Below are 18,317 nucleotides of genomic sequence, written 5' to 3' on the forward strand. Positions count from 1 at the left end.
GAAAGAATTGAGAGAGCCAAAGCTACGGTATATGCTCATGTACAAGTCGGGTCTTGAAACACAAAAAAATTGATCATAAAATCAGACCCCGACTTATACACCCGTTCAAAAATGCAACACTTAATTTTTATTTATTTATTTTTTTTACATCTTCTTGCTTCCTCCAATCTTTCATCAGTTTCTCAGACATATCAAATTTTGTTGCAGCAGCCCAGTTACCATTTTCTTTCGCTACTTCAACAACATTTAATTTAAAACCAGCTTCATATTTTCTTCTGATCGAATGCTCCATCGGAGATAAGGGATGCTCTTACGATAAAGGTGTATGAGGGTGTGAGATACAAAAAACACAAAACAGTGCAAACGTTGCTTCAGAATTGTTCAGGTATTTCCGTGTGGTCACGTAGGCACAATAGAGAGAGCGAGAGGTTAGGAGCACACGCTGATACAGCGCATTGACGCACCCACATACAAAATAAAATTCAGTGAACTCCATCGTTACTCTCTCAGGTGGGTGTTAGCATATCGTAATCTGTTGAACCAATAGCGTGTGTTTTCTGCATTCGACTTATACGAACGACATTATTATACGGTAAAATCAAGTCCCGACTTATCCGTTGGAGAACTTATCTGCAAATACGAGGGGAAGTCAAAAAGTAAAGGGACGTTTGAGAAAAGGGACATTTATTCTAATGATAGAAATGCGAAACATACCTTATTTTTCTACATAACCTCCCTGGACTTCAATGCACTTTTCCCAACGTTTCACAAGTTTTTTGATTCCGTCGGAAAAAAAGTTTTTCGGTTGCATCTGCAACCAATTTTGCAATCAACGACTATCACATTGTCCTCAGTGGTTGACGTTGATGGCCTGCCCGATCTTTCTTCGTCACATAAAGAAGTTCTTCCCTGTTTGAAGCGCTCTATCCATTTGTAGATCTTGCTTCGCGATAAACAGTTGTCACCATACTGTGCTTGCATTCGACGAATAATGTCCGCAGGTTTAACACCTTCCGCAAACAAAAAGCGAATCACTGCCCTCATTTCCTCCTTGGTGCAGATCGACAATGGAGCTGTCATGTTTAACGGTCTGCTACACTCCAACGAATAACGCGGGAATAAGAGTTACACGTTGTATAGAAGTGTTGGCGACTACACTCATTCAGCGCTGGATACGAGCAGTGTTACCAAACTCTGAAAAGAGAAATTAAAAAAATCCCTTTACTTTTTGACTTCCCCTCTTATATACGGTAATCATATTTAGTCATCACAGCCAGTGCATTGCAGAACATCAGATGCTCACGCTTGGTAGTTCCCTTAGTCGGATGTGCAGTAGCTCTTACTGACCCTGCATGCACGAGGCACCAGTTTCATGACACCAGAAGAGAAGTTGGTCGCCTTCCGCGCCACCCAGGATCAGGCCTGTGTTTTACTTTGTCAGAATTTTAGGATTTGACCAATGACCTCCTTCGTGCACTGAATACTCAATGTTGGCTCTTTTCTTTTCTGTCTTTTAGCATATGTGCCTGAGGAGGAGCTGAAGGCAGCCGAAATTGACGAAGAAAACCTCCAGGATGATGGACTGTCTCTAGATATTCAGGACAGTGAGTTTGTGTGCAACGAGGAGGAGGATAGTAAAGATATCCCCAGCTACCAAAACTCCCCTCTGAGCACAGCCACCAATCAGGATGCAGGCTATGGATCACCCCTCAGCGATACTAGTGACAGGCTGACCGATTTCAGGAGCACTTCCTCAAAAGATGGCCATGAGAAAGAGGAAGGCGCCACCATAGACAATGGGGCTTTGCTACACGACAGTTTATCTAAGATGAAAGCCATCTATGCAAATTTGATCTCTGATTCCTCTTGGGCGAGCATTACCAAGGATTTAATGAAATCCAAGCCACCGAGTGCCAGCACCAGTAGCAATGGAAACAGCCACAGTGGGAGTCACACGTCCAGCAATGGGGGAGGCCTAACCTACGACTGGCACCAGGCTGCCCTGGCCAAAACCTTACAACAGGCCCCTTACAATATCTTGCCGGAGCCCAGCCTGTTCAGTACAGTGCAGCTTTACCGACAGAACAACAAACTGTATGGTTCGGTCTTCACGGGCGCCAGTAAATTTCGATGCAAAGACTGCAGTGCTGCCTATGATACTCTAGTGGGCCTGACAGTGCATATGAATGAGACTGGCCACTACCGGGACGACAATGAAGACAAGGAAACGGACAGTAGCAAGAAATGGTCAAAGCCCAGGAAGCGCTCCTTAATGGAGATGGAAGGGAAGGAGGATGCGCAGAAAGTTCTGAAGTGCATGTACTGTGGGCACTCCTTTGAGTCACTGCAAGACCTGAGCGTCCACATGATCAAAACTAAACATTACCAGAAAGTGCCTCTAAAGGAACCAGTGCCAGCTCTCACCTCCAAACTGGTCCCCTCTACCAAAAAGCGAGCACTTCAGGACTCGGTCTCCCCGTGTTCCCCCGAGTCCACCGGCAGCACAGCAGGTGTGTCCATGGGGGAGCTGTCAAAAGAGCAAAAAGCCGCCAACCCTTACGTGACCCCAAACAATCGGTATGGCTATCAGAATGGTGCCAGTTACACCTGGCAGTTTGAGGCTCGCAAAGCCCAGATACTAAAGTGCATGGAATGCGGTAGCTCCCATGATACCTTGCAACAACTTACGGCTCACATGATGGTGACCGGACATTTTCTAAAGGTTACCAACTCTGCTTCTAAAAAGGGGAAGCAACTCGTCTTTGACCCGGTGGTGGAAGAAAAAATCCAGTCCATCCCTTTGCCTCCAACTACAACGCGGCTACCATTACCCAACGTCAAGTCGCAGCCAGAGTCGCCAGCTCATTCGTCCGGCTCAGAGGAGAAAAAGGATTTAGAGGACGAACAGATGGAGCTCAAGGAGCCTGAGAAAAAAATCAAAGAGGAAAAAGAAGAGCCCGGGGAAAAATTTGAGCCAACTACCCCTTACAAGTACCTCCGTGAGGAAGATTTAGACGACAGTCCAAAAGGTGGCATGGACATTCTGAAGTCTCTAGAAAACACCGTTTCCAGCGCAATTAGCAAAGCCCAAAACGGTGCCCCAACTTGGGGGGGATATCCTAGCATTCACGCAGCCTATCAGCTCCAAGGTTCCGTCAAACCCGTTCAGCCGACTGTTCAGAGCATTCACGTGCAACCTTCTTTCAGCAGCAGCATGAAAACGTTATCGACTGAACTCGCGGCGGTGATTCATTCTCCTGGTAGCCAGTCTCCTCCGCTCCACAGGAGCAACGTCTCGGCCATGGAGGAGCTTGTGGAGAAGGTCACGGGTAAAATTTCAGCAAATAAGGTGGAGAAAGCGATCGAGAAATGCAAGCCCGTCCTGAGCAAACCGGTGTCTCCCACCTCTAAGGAAAATAAGGACATGCTTAAACCGGATGACCTAAGCAGCAGGCAACTGAAGAAGAGTAGCGTTTCGGAAGCTGAGCCTTCCAAGGTGCACAAAGAGGGTTCGTTAGATAATCACATGAAAAATGGCACAGAGTCCCTCAAGTCACCCATCAGTAATGGTTGCAACAGTTTGGGAATCATTACAGACCATTCACCAGAGCAGCCTTTTGTTAACCCCTTAAGCGCATTGCAATCGATTATGAACACCCATCTAGGCAAAGCTTCAAAGCCCGTCAGTCCCAGTTTGGACCCCTTGGCAATGTTGTACAAAATTAGCAACAGCATGTTAGAGAAACCCATGTACCCTCCAACTCAGGTTAAGCAAACGGAACCCATCAACAGGTACTATTACGAAAGCAATGATCAGCCCATTGACTTGACCAAGGCCAAGAATAACGGCAGCAATTCGAACGGCAGCAGCAGTCGACCCATCATCTCCAGTGTGTCTGAATCAATTTCTTCCCCACTGAGGGAAAATGCACTGATGGACATATCGGATATGGTGAAGAACCTGACCGGGCGCTTGACCCCCAAGTCATCCACACCATCGTCCATCTCCGAAAAGTCCGATGCTGACGGGAGCACCTTTGAGGACGCTTTGGAAGAGCTTTCCCCCGTTCAGAAGCGGAAGGGGAGACAGTCCAACTGGAACCCGCAGCATCTTCTGATTCTTCAGGCCCAGTTTGTCTCGAGTCTGAAGGAGACGCCGGAAGGCAAATACGTAATGACTGACTTGGGCCCTCAGGAGCGTGTCCACATTTGCAAGTTTACGGGTCTCTCCATGACCACTATTAGCCATTGGCTAGCCAACGTTAAGTACCAGTTGAGGAGGACAGGTGGAACCAAGTTCCTAAAGAATATTGATTCAGGTCAACCCGTCTTCCTCTGCAATGATTGTGCCTCTCAGTTCAGGACTCCTTCCACGTACATAAACCACTTGGAGTCTCACCTAGGCTTCAGTCTCAAGGACCTCTCCAAACTGTCCCTAGAGCATATCCGGGAGCAGCAGACTGTCGCCAAGGTCATCACGGACAAGACTTTTGGGTCTCTGGGGTTCGTCGAGGAGGACTCAGGCTCCCTATTCCAGTGTAAACTGTGCAACAGGACTTTTGCTAGCAAGCATGCAGTGAAACTGCACCTTAGTAAAACACATGGCAAGTCACCAGAGGACCATCTGGTGTATGTGAATGAACTAGAAAAACTAGAGAAATCGTAAAAGTCCAGGTGAGCAGCTGTGTCCTCGACCATAGAATCATTGCACTAATTTTAATCACAGTACTGCACTAGGCCTGAACTGAGCCTTTGAAATCAGTCTTACTTGTGTTGTAAAACTGCCTAACTGGACCATATTTTTTCTTACACTTAATTTTCTAATGTATTTATATGCTATTTGTCTGACCTGTGCATGTCATTTTTTTTTTGTGAATCAAGGATTATTCCTTGTGTTTTTTGTTTTTTTTTTCTTGATTTTTTATTTTATTTTTTTTTTTTGATTTGACACTTTGTTCATGCCTAATACTACTGTTTCTCTCGAACCTACAGTGGTGACCGCAAACCAGACCGTGGAAATGTACGATTGATTGCGCTAGGAATTGATCCACTTTCAATTTAGCCCAACGAAAATGACATATTACGAGAAAAAAAAAAAAATATCGTTTTTTTTTTTTTGTTTTTTTACCTCCCTTTGATATTAAATCGATTCAATCATTACTTTTTTTTTTTTTTTTTAAATTTTCAAATTCTTCAGAGGACACCAAAAAAAGAAATTCAAAAAAAAAAAAAAAGAAGAAGAGAAATAACACACTAAGGCTTCATCCCAATTTCTGAAAGCTTGAAGGGATTACGGGTCGCCTTTGTAGGTTGACGGTCAGGAATTGAAAAACATATCCCCTCTCGGAAACAAAGCGCCGGGGCTGGCGAATGTGAAAATAGTATGCAAGTTTTTCAATTGCTCAAGATGCCATTTTGTTTTTTCTTTCACTGTAAAATATCACTGTTTCTAGTGATTTACAAATATAAGCTTTGGTACAAGTTAATCTTTCTATAGTGTGCCGCTTTAATGATTTCAACCCATTAGGCAAACTGTTACTTAATGTGTAAATGATTGGCAACAATGTGTAAAAGTACATTTGACATCTCTTTCCATTTGGAACAGTTCGACTTTATTTGTACTTTAAGGCTGTATGCATTATTTAACTTTTATATTGTCATTTTATATATTAAAAAAAAAAATGGGCAAAATTCTCTGTATATACTGTAGAGTCACATGTTTTGGAATAAAATTTAGTTCCTGCAGCTTGGTTTACAAAGATAATTTTAACTCTACGTGCGTCAGTTTGGATGCATGTAATTATGTGAAAGAACGTCAAAGCAAACAATGCACAATGAATTATACATTGATGTTTTATCATAATTAATGTTAAAAAACAAAAAAAAAACAAAAAAAAAAAAGATTTGGCTCGGAAAGCTACTCCCAATTGTTTTTTTTTTTCCTCAATTGTAAAATAAACCCTAATACAGTTCTTGGTTAATTTGTGTTCTTTATTTTTCTTTCTTGGGATTCAGTTTTTGGTGTTTCACATTCAAGAGTCGGGGATGGTGGTTGAACACACGTAAGCACGTAAGAAATTTGACAAACGAGCAGACACAGACTAAACTATATAGGCCATAAGCACACTCTCTTCCAGATTCCGCGTCAGCCGGCTGCTTCACTTCCGGCGCTGATATCATAACGGACGAGCTATGACGATTTTTCACCCGATCGCTTCAAGACGCGTCCAGGCTTATGGTAAACGACTCCAGTCGCAGTATTCAAAGTCTGTGCCAAACATCAGGAGCTAAAAAGGAGAAGGGCTTCAGACTGTATGTTTCAAGCTGCATCCACAATTACAGCAACAACAACATTTATTTCTATCGCACATTTTCATACAAATGATGGAGCTCAAAATGCTTTTCATGATGAAGAAAGAGAAAAAGAAAAATATAAAAATAAGATTAGGCAATACTAAGTAACAAAGAATAAAGTAATCTCCGATGGACAGGAGGACAGAAAAAGCAACAACAAAAACTCCACAGGGCCGGAGAAAAATAAAACCAAAATCTGCAGGGGCTCCAAGGCCACAAGTCCACCCACACCTAACATCAGTGGTCTCACTCAGTCCTCATGGTTTTCAGGCTTCACGTGGAAGAATTACGATGGTAAGATCCGGATGTATTAAAAACTTGAGTTTGCTATGAACTTATATGTGAGATTACATTAAGCTTCTTTAAAGAAAAACAAGCAAAATGACCCCTTTTATTGGCTAACTAAAAAGATTACAATATGCAGTCTTTTTAGTTAGCCAATAAAAGGTGTCATTTTGCTTGGCTTTTCTCTACATTCATAATGGATAAGATGGTACAACACCCCAGTACTTAAAAAAAAAAAACATAATTTCGATAATTAATCATTAAGTTTTGTGACAGATAGGGGGTGCTGTCGCTCCCTTAAACCCTTGTCCAAGATGTCAGACACCAAATAAAAGTCCAAATAGTTGACTTTTTATTAAACAACAGTGCACAAAGCACCCTCTTCTCCACAATACTCATTCAATAACGCAATACACTACAATAATACAATCCTCCACTCCCAGACGCGTTGCCACCCTTCCACCCAGCTCAGCTCAACGTTTGGGGATTTCCCATAGTCCTTTATAGTCCCTGACCCGGAAGTGTTTCCAATCCTTCAGTCCATGATTCCTTAACCTTATAAAAAGTCCTTTTCTTCTTCCCGGAAGTACGTCACTTCTGCTGTCGCTTTGCCTATGACGCACTTCCGGGTTATAGGGCACATATGGCTCCTCCCTGCAGCGTCCTCTGTTGGCCCCTGGGGTATCCAGCAGGTTTGTAGGGGAAAACTCCATAGTCCATGATTCCCTGCTGGTATCCGGGGCACCTCCAATGCTGCAGGGAGAGCTCCATCTGGCGGCCTGGGGGGGGGGTATTGGCCATGATGACAAGCCGGCCATAGACCACAGTTTATATAGAGACAGTTAAATATGTATGTGAGCTTAATACATAATCACATGAGTCTGCTGGACATCTTGCCATGTAAAAAAGCAAATGTCTCTGTCTGAGCCTGCAAAACGGTGAAAGCCAAACCGCTGCTTCATTGTAAGGCTCTCCGTCTGTTTCCTCAGCTGGAGGATCTCCTCCCTAAGAGGACATGTTTTCGTCGAGCGCTAGGTCGACAACTGCTACATCCAGTGCCCAAGGCGTAGTCATAGTACTCAAGAATTTTATCATTCTCCTCTTCGCCCGGAGTGTTATCCTCAATTGGTTGCTTTCTCCTCTCCCAAAACCCCCGGTCTTGAACGTGGAATGGAGACCTTGTTCCATTCAAACAACACATGCAACGCTCCCTTCTACAACAGTTGCCCCCCTGGCTCACGAAAATCCCCTTTTTTTAAAAAGCCAGCTACAAACTCGAGTATGGGGGACTAATTGTAAAGTTCTCTATGTGGATAGCGACAAGCCATTTAGATTGGGTTTCCACATCGGCGGGAAAATGTTATGTAAAGTATTGGAAGTATCTTGTTGTACTTACTGGAAGCTTGACATAACGGTCAATGTCAATGTCAAATTTAATTATACAGCGGTACATTGAGATATGAGTGCCCAAACGTACAAGTTTTTTGAGGTACGAGCCGTCACTAGGTTGATTTTTTACCTTGAGTTACAAGCCAAAATTCGAAATACGAGCCACCAAAGATCTTGTCGCCACACATTCCGAGGAACTGCAACAGAGGAGTTGACAGAACTACAGACGCGGCAACATCTGGAGGTTCTGCAGGAGATCGGTATCGCGGAGGAGGTCATCTCTTAAAGTGAGATAAAGGAAGTGTTTGCAATGTGGGGAAAAGTTTCGAACTTTAAAGAAAAGAAACACCCTGAAACAGTTGCAACTGATCGCGCAGCGGCGCTATTTAATGACTCTTGCCTAACGCATTTCAGAATCATTCTAAAGGGGAGGACTAAACAAAGCTCCTTGGATAAGTTTCTATTGAAACGCCTTGAGAATGAAAGTGACACAAGCGTGGCAAAAAAGAAAAACACTAGTGAAGAAGATTAAGTTAAGCGAAAGTGAAGCGAAAGAAAAAAACATTACAATAAGCTAATCGGCTTCGCCAACATCTGTTTATTTCTTTAGATTCTGTTTTATGTATTAGGTTTTATTTTGTTTGTACACAATATTTGTTCATTGTAAATACATTTTTCTTATGTTGAAAACATTTAACAAAAAATTTGGGTGGTTTTTTGGGGGCTGGCACCATTTTAATCTCATTTCAATTAATTTCAAATGGGGAAAATTGATTTGAGATACGAGCATTTTGACTTACGAGCTCGGTCACGGAACGAATTAAACTCGTAACTCAAGGTATCACTGTATCGCATATTTAAAACAACAAAGGAATGCTGTGGCCAAAGTGCTTTACAATAATAGAATAAAAGAAAACATACAATTAACATAAATAGAAATAAAATATATGAACATAAATGAAATACATTTAAATAAAACATAATAAATAGAAGTAATGTTACATAATCACAATGAGGACACCATCAATATTACTGGCGGTCACGGAATGCAAGTGAATAGAAATGAGTCTTTAATCTCGTTTTGAATTGTAGACGACTCCTTTATGTGACGAGGTAAAGAGTTCCACAGGCGAGGAGCAGCAGCAGCACAAGTCCTGTCCTCCTTAGTTTTACACTTAGTACGAGGGACAACAAGAGACAACTGACCAGAAGATCTAAGCACTCTGGATGGCTGGTGTAAAACACACAATTCAGATAAACAAGCAGGAGCGAGCCCATGTAAAGATTTAAAAACTAGCAACAAGATTTTAAAATCAATTTAAAAACTGACAGGCGGCCAGCGTAAAGAAGCTAATATTGGAGAAACAGAATCAGACTTTCTTGCCCCAACCAGAAAGGCGAGTGGCAGCATTCTGGACCAACTGTAATCTGCATATCAGGGATTTGCTAATCCCAGAATACAGCGAGTTGTAGTAATCAAGACGAGAAAAGATAAAAGCATGAGTAGCTTTCTCAAGATCCCTAGATAATAAAAAAGGCTTGGTCTTACCTAATAGACGAAGCTGGAAAAAGCAACTCTTGACTACAGAATTAATCCGTTTCTCAAAAGAGAGGTTACTGTCAAAGATAACACCAAGATTACGGACTTGAGGTCTGAAAAAGACAGAGAAAGAACCGAGAAGTCCAAGACCAATTTGAGCTTTAGTTGATGGACCCACTATAAGCACCTCCATTTTATTTTGATTCAGATGAAGAAAATTATAAGCCATCCAGGATCTTAGTTCAGAAAGACAGTTGTGCAGTTGATTTATTGCAGAGTTGCAGACGAGAATATAAACCTGAGTATCATCAACATAGCAGTGAAAAGAAATGTTACATTTCCTAAAAATACCACCAATAGGATGAGGGTATATAGAGAATGAAATAGGAACCAAAATGGATCCCTGAGGAGCAGTAGACGAAAAAGAGGAATTTAAAGTCACTGAAACGTGTCTACCAGTTAGATATGAAACACAACAACTTTCAGCTGTCGAGCTATCTGTACACTGAAAAAATTTACAACCGCAGTATGGACAACCGAATGGACTGATATGGCTGAGATTTCACCAGAAGTAAGTCAGCACTACTATTCGTATTTAGCCTTTTTGGCCAACTGAATGAAAGTGTCTGCTCCGTTAAGCTAATTTACTAAACTAATAGCTAATCTGTCCTAATGTCCCATCCAGATACAGTGATCCCTCGCTATATCGCGCTTCGACTTTCGCGGCTTCACTCCATCGTGGATTTTATATGTAAGCATATCTAAATATATATCACGAATTTTTCGCTGGTTTGCGGATTTCTGCGGACAATGCGTCTTTTAATTTATGGTACATGCTTCCTCAGTTTGTTTGCCCAGTTGATTTCATACAAGGGACGCTATTGGCAGATGGCTTAGAAGCTACCAAATCAGAGCATGTATTACATATTAACTAAAACTCCTCAGTGATATACGATGTGCTTTCCGCGCGGTGCTTGATTGTTTGCTTTTCTCTGTCTCTCTCACTCTCTCTGCCTGACGGAGGGGCTGTTTGCACAGGGGATACGGACGCTCCTCTACAAAATGCCGCTTTATCGCGGTGCTTTGGCATACTTTAAAGCCCAAAAGCACGTATTGATTTTTTGATTGTTTCTTTTCTCTCGCGCTCTCTCTGACATTCTCTGCTCCTGACATGCATTCTTTGAAGAGAAGATCTGTTTGCGTTCTTTTAATTGTGAGAAAGAAATGTCATCTCTGTCTTGTCATGGAGCACAGTTTAAACGTTTGACTAAAGGGTGTTATTTCATGTCTAGAGAGCTCTAATAATGTTAACAGTGTGGGAGAGTTTATAAGGGCTTAAAATATATAAAAATAACCATTCAAACATATGGTTTCTAATTCTCGGATTTTCATCTATTGAGGAGGGATTGCTGTACTTCTATTGCCGGGCATACACTGTGCAATTTTTAGAAATCCTGTTCAGATGACTAACTCTCCCTACATTCCCTATACTTCTAACACTCGCTCCTAGACTGCCACCCAAATGTCAGTGGTGAAGCATTGCTCAGCTTTCACATGATGCTGCTGGTGTCCCTGAGAGGATAGGCAGTTGTGACGGGGATGGGGGGGGGGCAAGAGAGACTAAATGGGCAGGCACAGCAGAGGGTGAGAGAGAGAGAGACCCTTTTAGTTAAAAACCCCGACTGGCCACTGGGGTGTCAGACTTCTTCTACAGCACTGTGTTATGGTCTGTACCGTTACTTTATGGGATTTTCTGGATAGATTTACACAATCTGCACACCGATCTAGGGGTTTTAGAACTCAATGTGTACCGTTGTCTTTTTCAGGGTTGCAGGGTCAGTACCGAACAACCACACTTTTAAAACGCTACCAGCAGTTTGCTAATTTTGGTACTGGAAATAAATGATTGTGCGATTTGAAGGCTAGCAGAATGTTAGGTTATATATCACCCTGATGTGTGGAGTACAAGTCTAAGGAGGTTACGCTGAAGATTTATAATGTACTGGTGAGGCCTCATCTGGAGTCCTGTGTGCAGTTTTGGTCTTCTTGCTATTGGGGATTATTCGTGCCAAAATTAAATGCAATCCAAGGCGTTCACCGTGTTGACATGCAATGCATACAGTATGCAAGTGAAACATTTGATGTTGGCATGGTTTTACCGTGTCATAGTTAAAAACATGTCAACCAAATTATCGATTTCTTTTCTCCACAGCACACAACTTTCGTGTCAGTTTAAAATGCGTCATGTTCACAAATAGCGTGTGGTAACTAACAGAAAAGCAGACGTACTGCACTTTGCTTCACGACGGTTCTTCGGTTTGGCCCGGTTTTACCGTGTCAAAATTAAAAACATGTCCACCAAATGATCAATTTCTTTTCACCAAGGTTTGCAGTATTCATGTCAGTTTAAAATGCAATTGTATTTTAATTCGTATTTATAAAAAGCGTGTCTTAAGTAACAGAAAAGCAAAACTATTGCACTTCACTTCATGACGACTCTTCGGTTTGGCCCGGTTTTACCGTGTCATAATTAAAAACATGTCAACCAAATTATCGATTCTTTTCTCCACAGCACACAACTTTCGTGTCAGTTTAAAATGCGTCATGTTCACAAATAGCGTGTGGTAACTAACAGAAAAGCAGACGTATTGCACTTCGTTTCACGACGGTTCTTCGGTTTGGCCCGGTTTTACCGTGTCATAATTAAAAACATGTCCACCAAATTATCGATTTATTTTCACCACAGCATGCAATATTTGTGCCAGTTTAAAATGCAATTACATTTTAATTTGTGTTTATAAATAACGTGTCTTAACTAACAGTAGTGCAGATGTATTGCACTTCACTACATGACGGGTCTTCGGTTTGGCCCGGTTTTACCACGCCATAATTAAAAACATGTCAACCAAATGATCGATTTCTTTTCACCACAGTACGCAGTATTCATATCAGTTTAAAACGCAATTGCACTTCAATTTATGTTCATAGATAGCGTGTCTTAACTAAGAGAAAAGTGGATGTATTGCATTCCACTTAGCGGCAGCGCTGTGTGTATTGCATTGCGATTTGAGACCACACTTTAATCGTACCAAAACTAAAAGTAATCAAATGACCAAGCAGCATGAAAAAGTGGAGCAAGGGGCATCAACAGCTGGAGAAAACTCCAGAGAAAGTCCAAAGAAGAGCAACTAGGCTGATTCCAGGGCTACAGGGGATGAAATACGAGGTAAGATTAAAAGAGCTGAGCCTTTACAGTTTAAGCAAAAGAAGATTAAGAGGAGACCTGACTGAAGTGTTTAACATCATGAAGGGAATTAGTACAGGGGATCGAGATGGTGACTTTAAAATGAGTTCAACAAGAACACGGCGACACAGTTGGAAACTTGTTAAGGGGAAATTTCACACAAACATTAGCACGTTTTTCTTTACTCAAAGAACGTTAGACACTTGGAATAAGTGACCAAGTAGTTGGACTTTAAGGACCTTCAAAACTCAACTTGATGTTATTTGGAAGAATTAAGTGGACAGGACTGGCGAGCTTTGTTGGGCTGATTGGCCTGTTCTCGTCTGGATTGTTCTAATGTTCTAATGAAACATTGCCACTGCACTCCAAACAGCTTCTAAATTTAAAATATGTATTTCATTAGGCTCGATACTCCAAGGGCCACTACCCCCCTCGCTCTTTTAACTTACGTAGTTCTATCAACGTCCTGGAAACTCCAAGAGGGTCCAAAATGGTATGTGGAGGATCTGTGTTCATGCGGTACAGCAAGGATGCACAAGTGTTTGTGGGATGGGAGAATGAAGAGACTAGAGGCTGGGGGACAGTCATTCTACATCAGATAGATAGATAGATAGAGATACTTTATTAATCCCAAGGGGAAATTCACATACTCCAGCAGCAGCATACTGATAAAGAACAATATTAAATTAAAGAGTGATAACAATGCAGGTATAACAGACAATAACTTTGTATAATGTTAACGTTTACCCCCTCGGGTGGAATTGAAGAGTCGCATAGTGTGGGGTCTCCTCAGTCTATCAGTGGAGCAGGATGGTGACAGCAGTCTGTCGCTGAAGCTGCTCCTCTGTCTGGAGATGATCCTGTTCAGTGGATGCAGTGGATTCTCCATGACTGACAGGAGTCTGCTCAGCGCCCATCACTCTGCCACAGATGTCAAACTGTCCAGCTCCATGCCTACAATAGAGCCTGCCTTCCTCACCAGTTTGTCCAGGCGTGAGGCGTCCCTCTTCTTTATGCTGCCTCCCCAGCACACCATCATGTAGAAGAGGGCACTCGCCACAACCGTCTGATAGAACATCTGCAGCATCTTATTTCAGATGTTGAAGGACACCAGCCTTCTAAGGAAGTATAGTCGGCTCTGTCCTCTCTTACACAGAGCATCAGTATTGGCAGTCCAGTCCAATTTATCATCCAGCTGCACTCCCAGGTATTTATAGGTCTGTACCCTCTGCACAGTCACCTCTGATGATCACGGGGTCCATGAGGGGCCTGGGCCTCCTAAAATCCACCACCAGCTCTTTGGTTTTGCTGGTGTTCGGCTGTAGGTGGTTTGAGTCGCACCATTTAACAAAGTCCTTGATTAAGTTCCTATACTCCTCCTCCTGCCCACTCCTAATGCAGCCCACAATTTTAGTTCGGTATCATTTTAATGCTGGTACTGAGTTGTGAAAGCTGGTATTGAAACCAGAGGCCAAATTTTGTACTCACACTGCATGAAAGAGTTGCCAGTTGTATACGTTCCCAAACTCTACAAACAAACATGCTTGGCCCGATTGACATGCAACAATGTGGGTGCTCAGACTGTACGTGTTCATGGCCCTGATGGACAGTAACACCGACTGACTTTTTGCAGTTCAAAACAACATAATGGCCAAGGGCTTCTCAACAAAGTCAAGAAAGAAAAGATCTCCGTTGCTGGCTCTTGCTTTACTGTGCTCTGAAATGACAAAAAAAATGAAGGAGTAACTGGAATCGTGGATGGATGGGAAGACGCAGACAATATGGTCTGTCTGTTTTACAGAGGTACGTAATCTGTGTCATTTTCTGTTGTTCCCTCCTGCTTTCACTGAAATGCTGCGTACGCATGAATCAGACTTGACGTAAATATTTGCACGCTCTCCCAAATCAAGTTTTTCGTTATAAATCTCGACTTTTGCGTACACACATTTCGAGGCTCTTTTTGTGCTAAGGGAAAAGACAAAGAGAGAAAGGTTTGGGGATCCACCCCGTAACGTTGTGAAACAATGAAGCAAATCAAAGTTCACCAGAGTAGTCACAAAGGACTGAGTCCAAACAGAACTAAACTTAGAGAGGTGAGGTGCTTGGCTTTTATAAGCGGTTGGCAGGAAGAGGCGGGTCCGTGAGGGAAGTGGCGGAAGTGAGGTCAGTAGGAGGGTGTGGTCTGGATGGGGATGCGGATGTTGCTGTTGGGTTTCCCTTCTGATGATCTGTAGAAGAGGGAGATAAGACATTAGTACACATCATCAACCCCCGGCTTGGCATCTTACCCTCAGTTACGCCCTTTGACTGCCCCCCCAATGCACACATGTGTGTGACTAGACGTTTTATGAATCTGACCCCTGGAGACGATAACCTGTCTGGGTGGGAGTGGGTGTCTATGGTGGGTTATAACAGGCAACATTACAGATCCGATGACCTGGGACAATTGGTCAGCCGATCCTGGATATTCTCTAATATAATAAAGAAATGCTGGATGGTGTATAAAGGTCATTTATACTCGTCTGTGTTTGAAATGGCAGTTAGTGAAAGGTGAGGGGCTCCCATATGGTCTTTCGCAGGCCTGTGCTATAGTAACAATCAAGCTCTCTACAAAGAGCTTCACAATCCATCTTAAGTTATCAGACCTCACATGAAAAGCAGCTGGTAGAATCCATTCAGATAACATCTGGTTACCGAAGAATCACAGGATCCGGACGTCTGACACAAGTTCTTTGTGTTTAATGGCACTCCTTATTGCATCGTGTATGCCTGCATTTCTGGATTTGTGTCAACGTGGATTCATGCATTCCAGAAGAACTTCGACTCAATGTCTCATTATATTTTGAATACAAATTTGTTTTTTGAAATGCATACTGTATTTGTAGGCAGAGGGCATAAAAAGTGTGGACCGTCAATGTAATTTTTTCTGTCACTTGCTGGGTGGTTCTGATGCCTCTTGGATTTTCCATTCAGGGTTTAAATCCCGTGCCCACTCTGGAAATCTGGTTCTCATCCCTCAAACCCAAAGACAGACATGTCTGGCTAATCGTTGGCCCACAATTAACTTCCAGTGAATAGATGAGCGTCATTTCCTGCCCCGTATAAAGTGCTGCCAGGGAAGACTTTAGATAGATGGATAGATAGATACTTTATTAATCCCAAGGGGAAACTCACATACTCCAGCAGCAGCATACTGATAAAAAACAATTTTAAATTAAACAGTGATAACAATGCAGGTATAACAGACAATAACTTTGTATAATGTTAACGTTTACCCCCCGGGTGGAATTGAAGAGTCTCATAGTGTGGGGTCTCCTCAGTCTGTCAGTGGAGCAGGATGGTGACAGCAGTCTGTCTGTCACTGAAGCTGCTCCTCTGTCTGGAGATGATCCTGTTCAGTGGATGCAGTTGATTTTTCATGCTTGACAGGAGTCTGCTCAGCGCCCGTCGCTCTGCCACGGATGTCAAACTGCCCAGCTCTGTGCCTACAATAGAGCCTGCCTTCCTCACCAGTTTGTCCAGGCGTGAGGCGTCCCTCTTCTTTATGCTTTAGCCCACCACCACCATTCAAGATCACAGTGGAATCAGCAAGTCTTCAAACTCCTTCCAGGATTTCACATTTTGTTATGATACAGGTTTGTGCTAAAACCATTTCAATTCATTTTTGTTTTGTGCCCTCCCCGATCTTAATTTATCGTCTCTGAGAGAGAAGCGAAAGCTTTAGATTCATCAAAAATTTCATTCTCTGGTTTTCAACAGATCTCGACGTTTTAGGGTCCCTGATACGGAAAAAAACATCAATATCTCGATGATGGGTGTTCGTCTGTCTCTGTGTGTTGGTCACAGCTTCTCAAGGACAGTCTCGAACGAAAGAGGCTTGACAGAAAATCCCCAAACTCAAAAATTAAGCACGTTATGAGATGATGATGTGTTGATTAGTTTTTGAGCCAAATCGTGCCAGAGAAAGAGAACCCTCAAATTCCATAATTCTGCAAATAATTATGAATCCTTCCCATCAATCCCTCTCATAATGACCCATTTTATGATTAGAAAGATCAGCATCAGAGCGGTAAACAGTTACTGAAATGCTAGAGAAGAGTTCGGATAACTTGGTTCTGAGGGTGCAAAACCTACTGAGGTTCACGTCTGAATTTTTTATCCACACATTAAGCAACCCCAGAATGACCAAATGAAAGGAGGATTTTAGAAATTCTTCCATATGTATTAAAAAAGTATCACATTTTACTGTGACACTTGGGTGCATCCCATTCATTTGATCATCATTGAGATGTTTTTATACCATGTTTGCAGTCCGTCTGTGATCAATTCAAGTGATTGCACACGACTAGGAAAGACACACACCCATCCATTGAAGGTCCACCAGCTGACCCAAAACCAGTCATTGAGGTTGAAGGAATTGCCCTGCAGAGCTTAGTGAAGGGATTGTGTCGAGGCATTGATCTGCAGAAGGCTTCATAAAATCCACACAGTGACTCCTACTACACATCACTTAATATTGATGCCTGATAAGTATTCGTGGTGAAGACTCATGGAAGGTTGTGAAGCGAGAACAATAAAAAAAAAAAAATCATCACAAAAAAGTCCTTCCTGCACTGTTTGAGCGTATCAAAATAAAAGCCCTCTCTAAGCTCACGGTATTCCTGTCAGGATGCTCATATCTGAAGATCATCCATTAAAGTTGATTGGGACAAGTCAATGAGAACAAGCTGTTCACGAGATCCGACCAATGGTCCCTATTGTGCCTGCACTCCACCACACTGCTTGCTTTGATTGGCATGTTCGTGTGGTTCTCTGAGTGAAGAAGAACTTCCTCTTAACGAGTTTCCAACTGTGCCTCTGTGTCCTTGTTGAACACTCTTAATTCTGGACATCTTGGGCTTGAAATAAAGCATGTTAACTCAGCATAAACAAGATATACGGCCAAAAGCACTGTGACGGCCGACAGCCACACTACCAGGACCTGTGGCCTGGATGAATTACTGAGAATGACCTATCAATACCAAGCTGTACCTCTAACAAATAACAATTTTTCCCTCCTCCCCAAGCGACGGTTAAAGACTAGCAAATGAAAGCAAATAAGTAAAATAAGTGTGGAATATATTAAATACAATACAATGACAAAAATACAAGAATATAAATCCGCGATGCAAAATATATCTACTTATATAAATACTGTATATATATATATATATATATATATATATATATATATATATATATATATATATATATATATATATATATATATATAGTGACAGATTGGGGCTGTATCGCTCGCTTGAACCCCTGTCCACGACTCCAGACACCAGGTAAAAGTCCAAACGATGACTTTATTAAATTGCCACAGTGCACACTATACTCTCCTCCACTATACTCATAAATCAACAATAATAATAATACAATAACAATCCTCCAACTCCCAGACATGTTGCCACCCTTCCATCCAGCTCAGCACGCCGTCTGGGAGCTCCCATAGTCCTTTTA

At 42.3% G+C, this 18,317-nt stretch overlaps 1 protein-coding gene across 1 annotated transcript in view; it reads left to right on the forward strand.

Annotated features, from left to right (window-relative positions):
• tshz1 (teashirt zinc finger homeobox 1) overlaps window positions 1-5,972 on the forward strand; it is a 130,271-nt gene extending 124,299 nt beyond the window's left edge. The window contains exon 2 of the mRNA XM_039737631.1: window positions 1,518-5,972. Coding sequence (XP_039593565.1) covers window positions 1,518-4,666 — 3,149 coding nt within the window. The 3' untranslated portion in view covers window positions 4,667-5,972. The remainder of the gene's footprint in view (window positions 1-1,517) is intronic.
• Window positions 5,973-18,317: the final 12,345 nt, after the last annotated feature.

The sequence above is a fragment of the Polypterus senegalus genome, chromosome 15 (assembly GCF_016835505.1).
Source record: "Polypterus senegalus isolate Bchr_013 chromosome 15, ASM1683550v1, whole genome shotgun sequence".
Classification (NCBI taxonomy): domain Eukaryota; kingdom Metazoa; phylum Chordata; class Cladistia; order Polypteriformes; family Polypteridae; genus Polypterus; species Polypterus senegalus.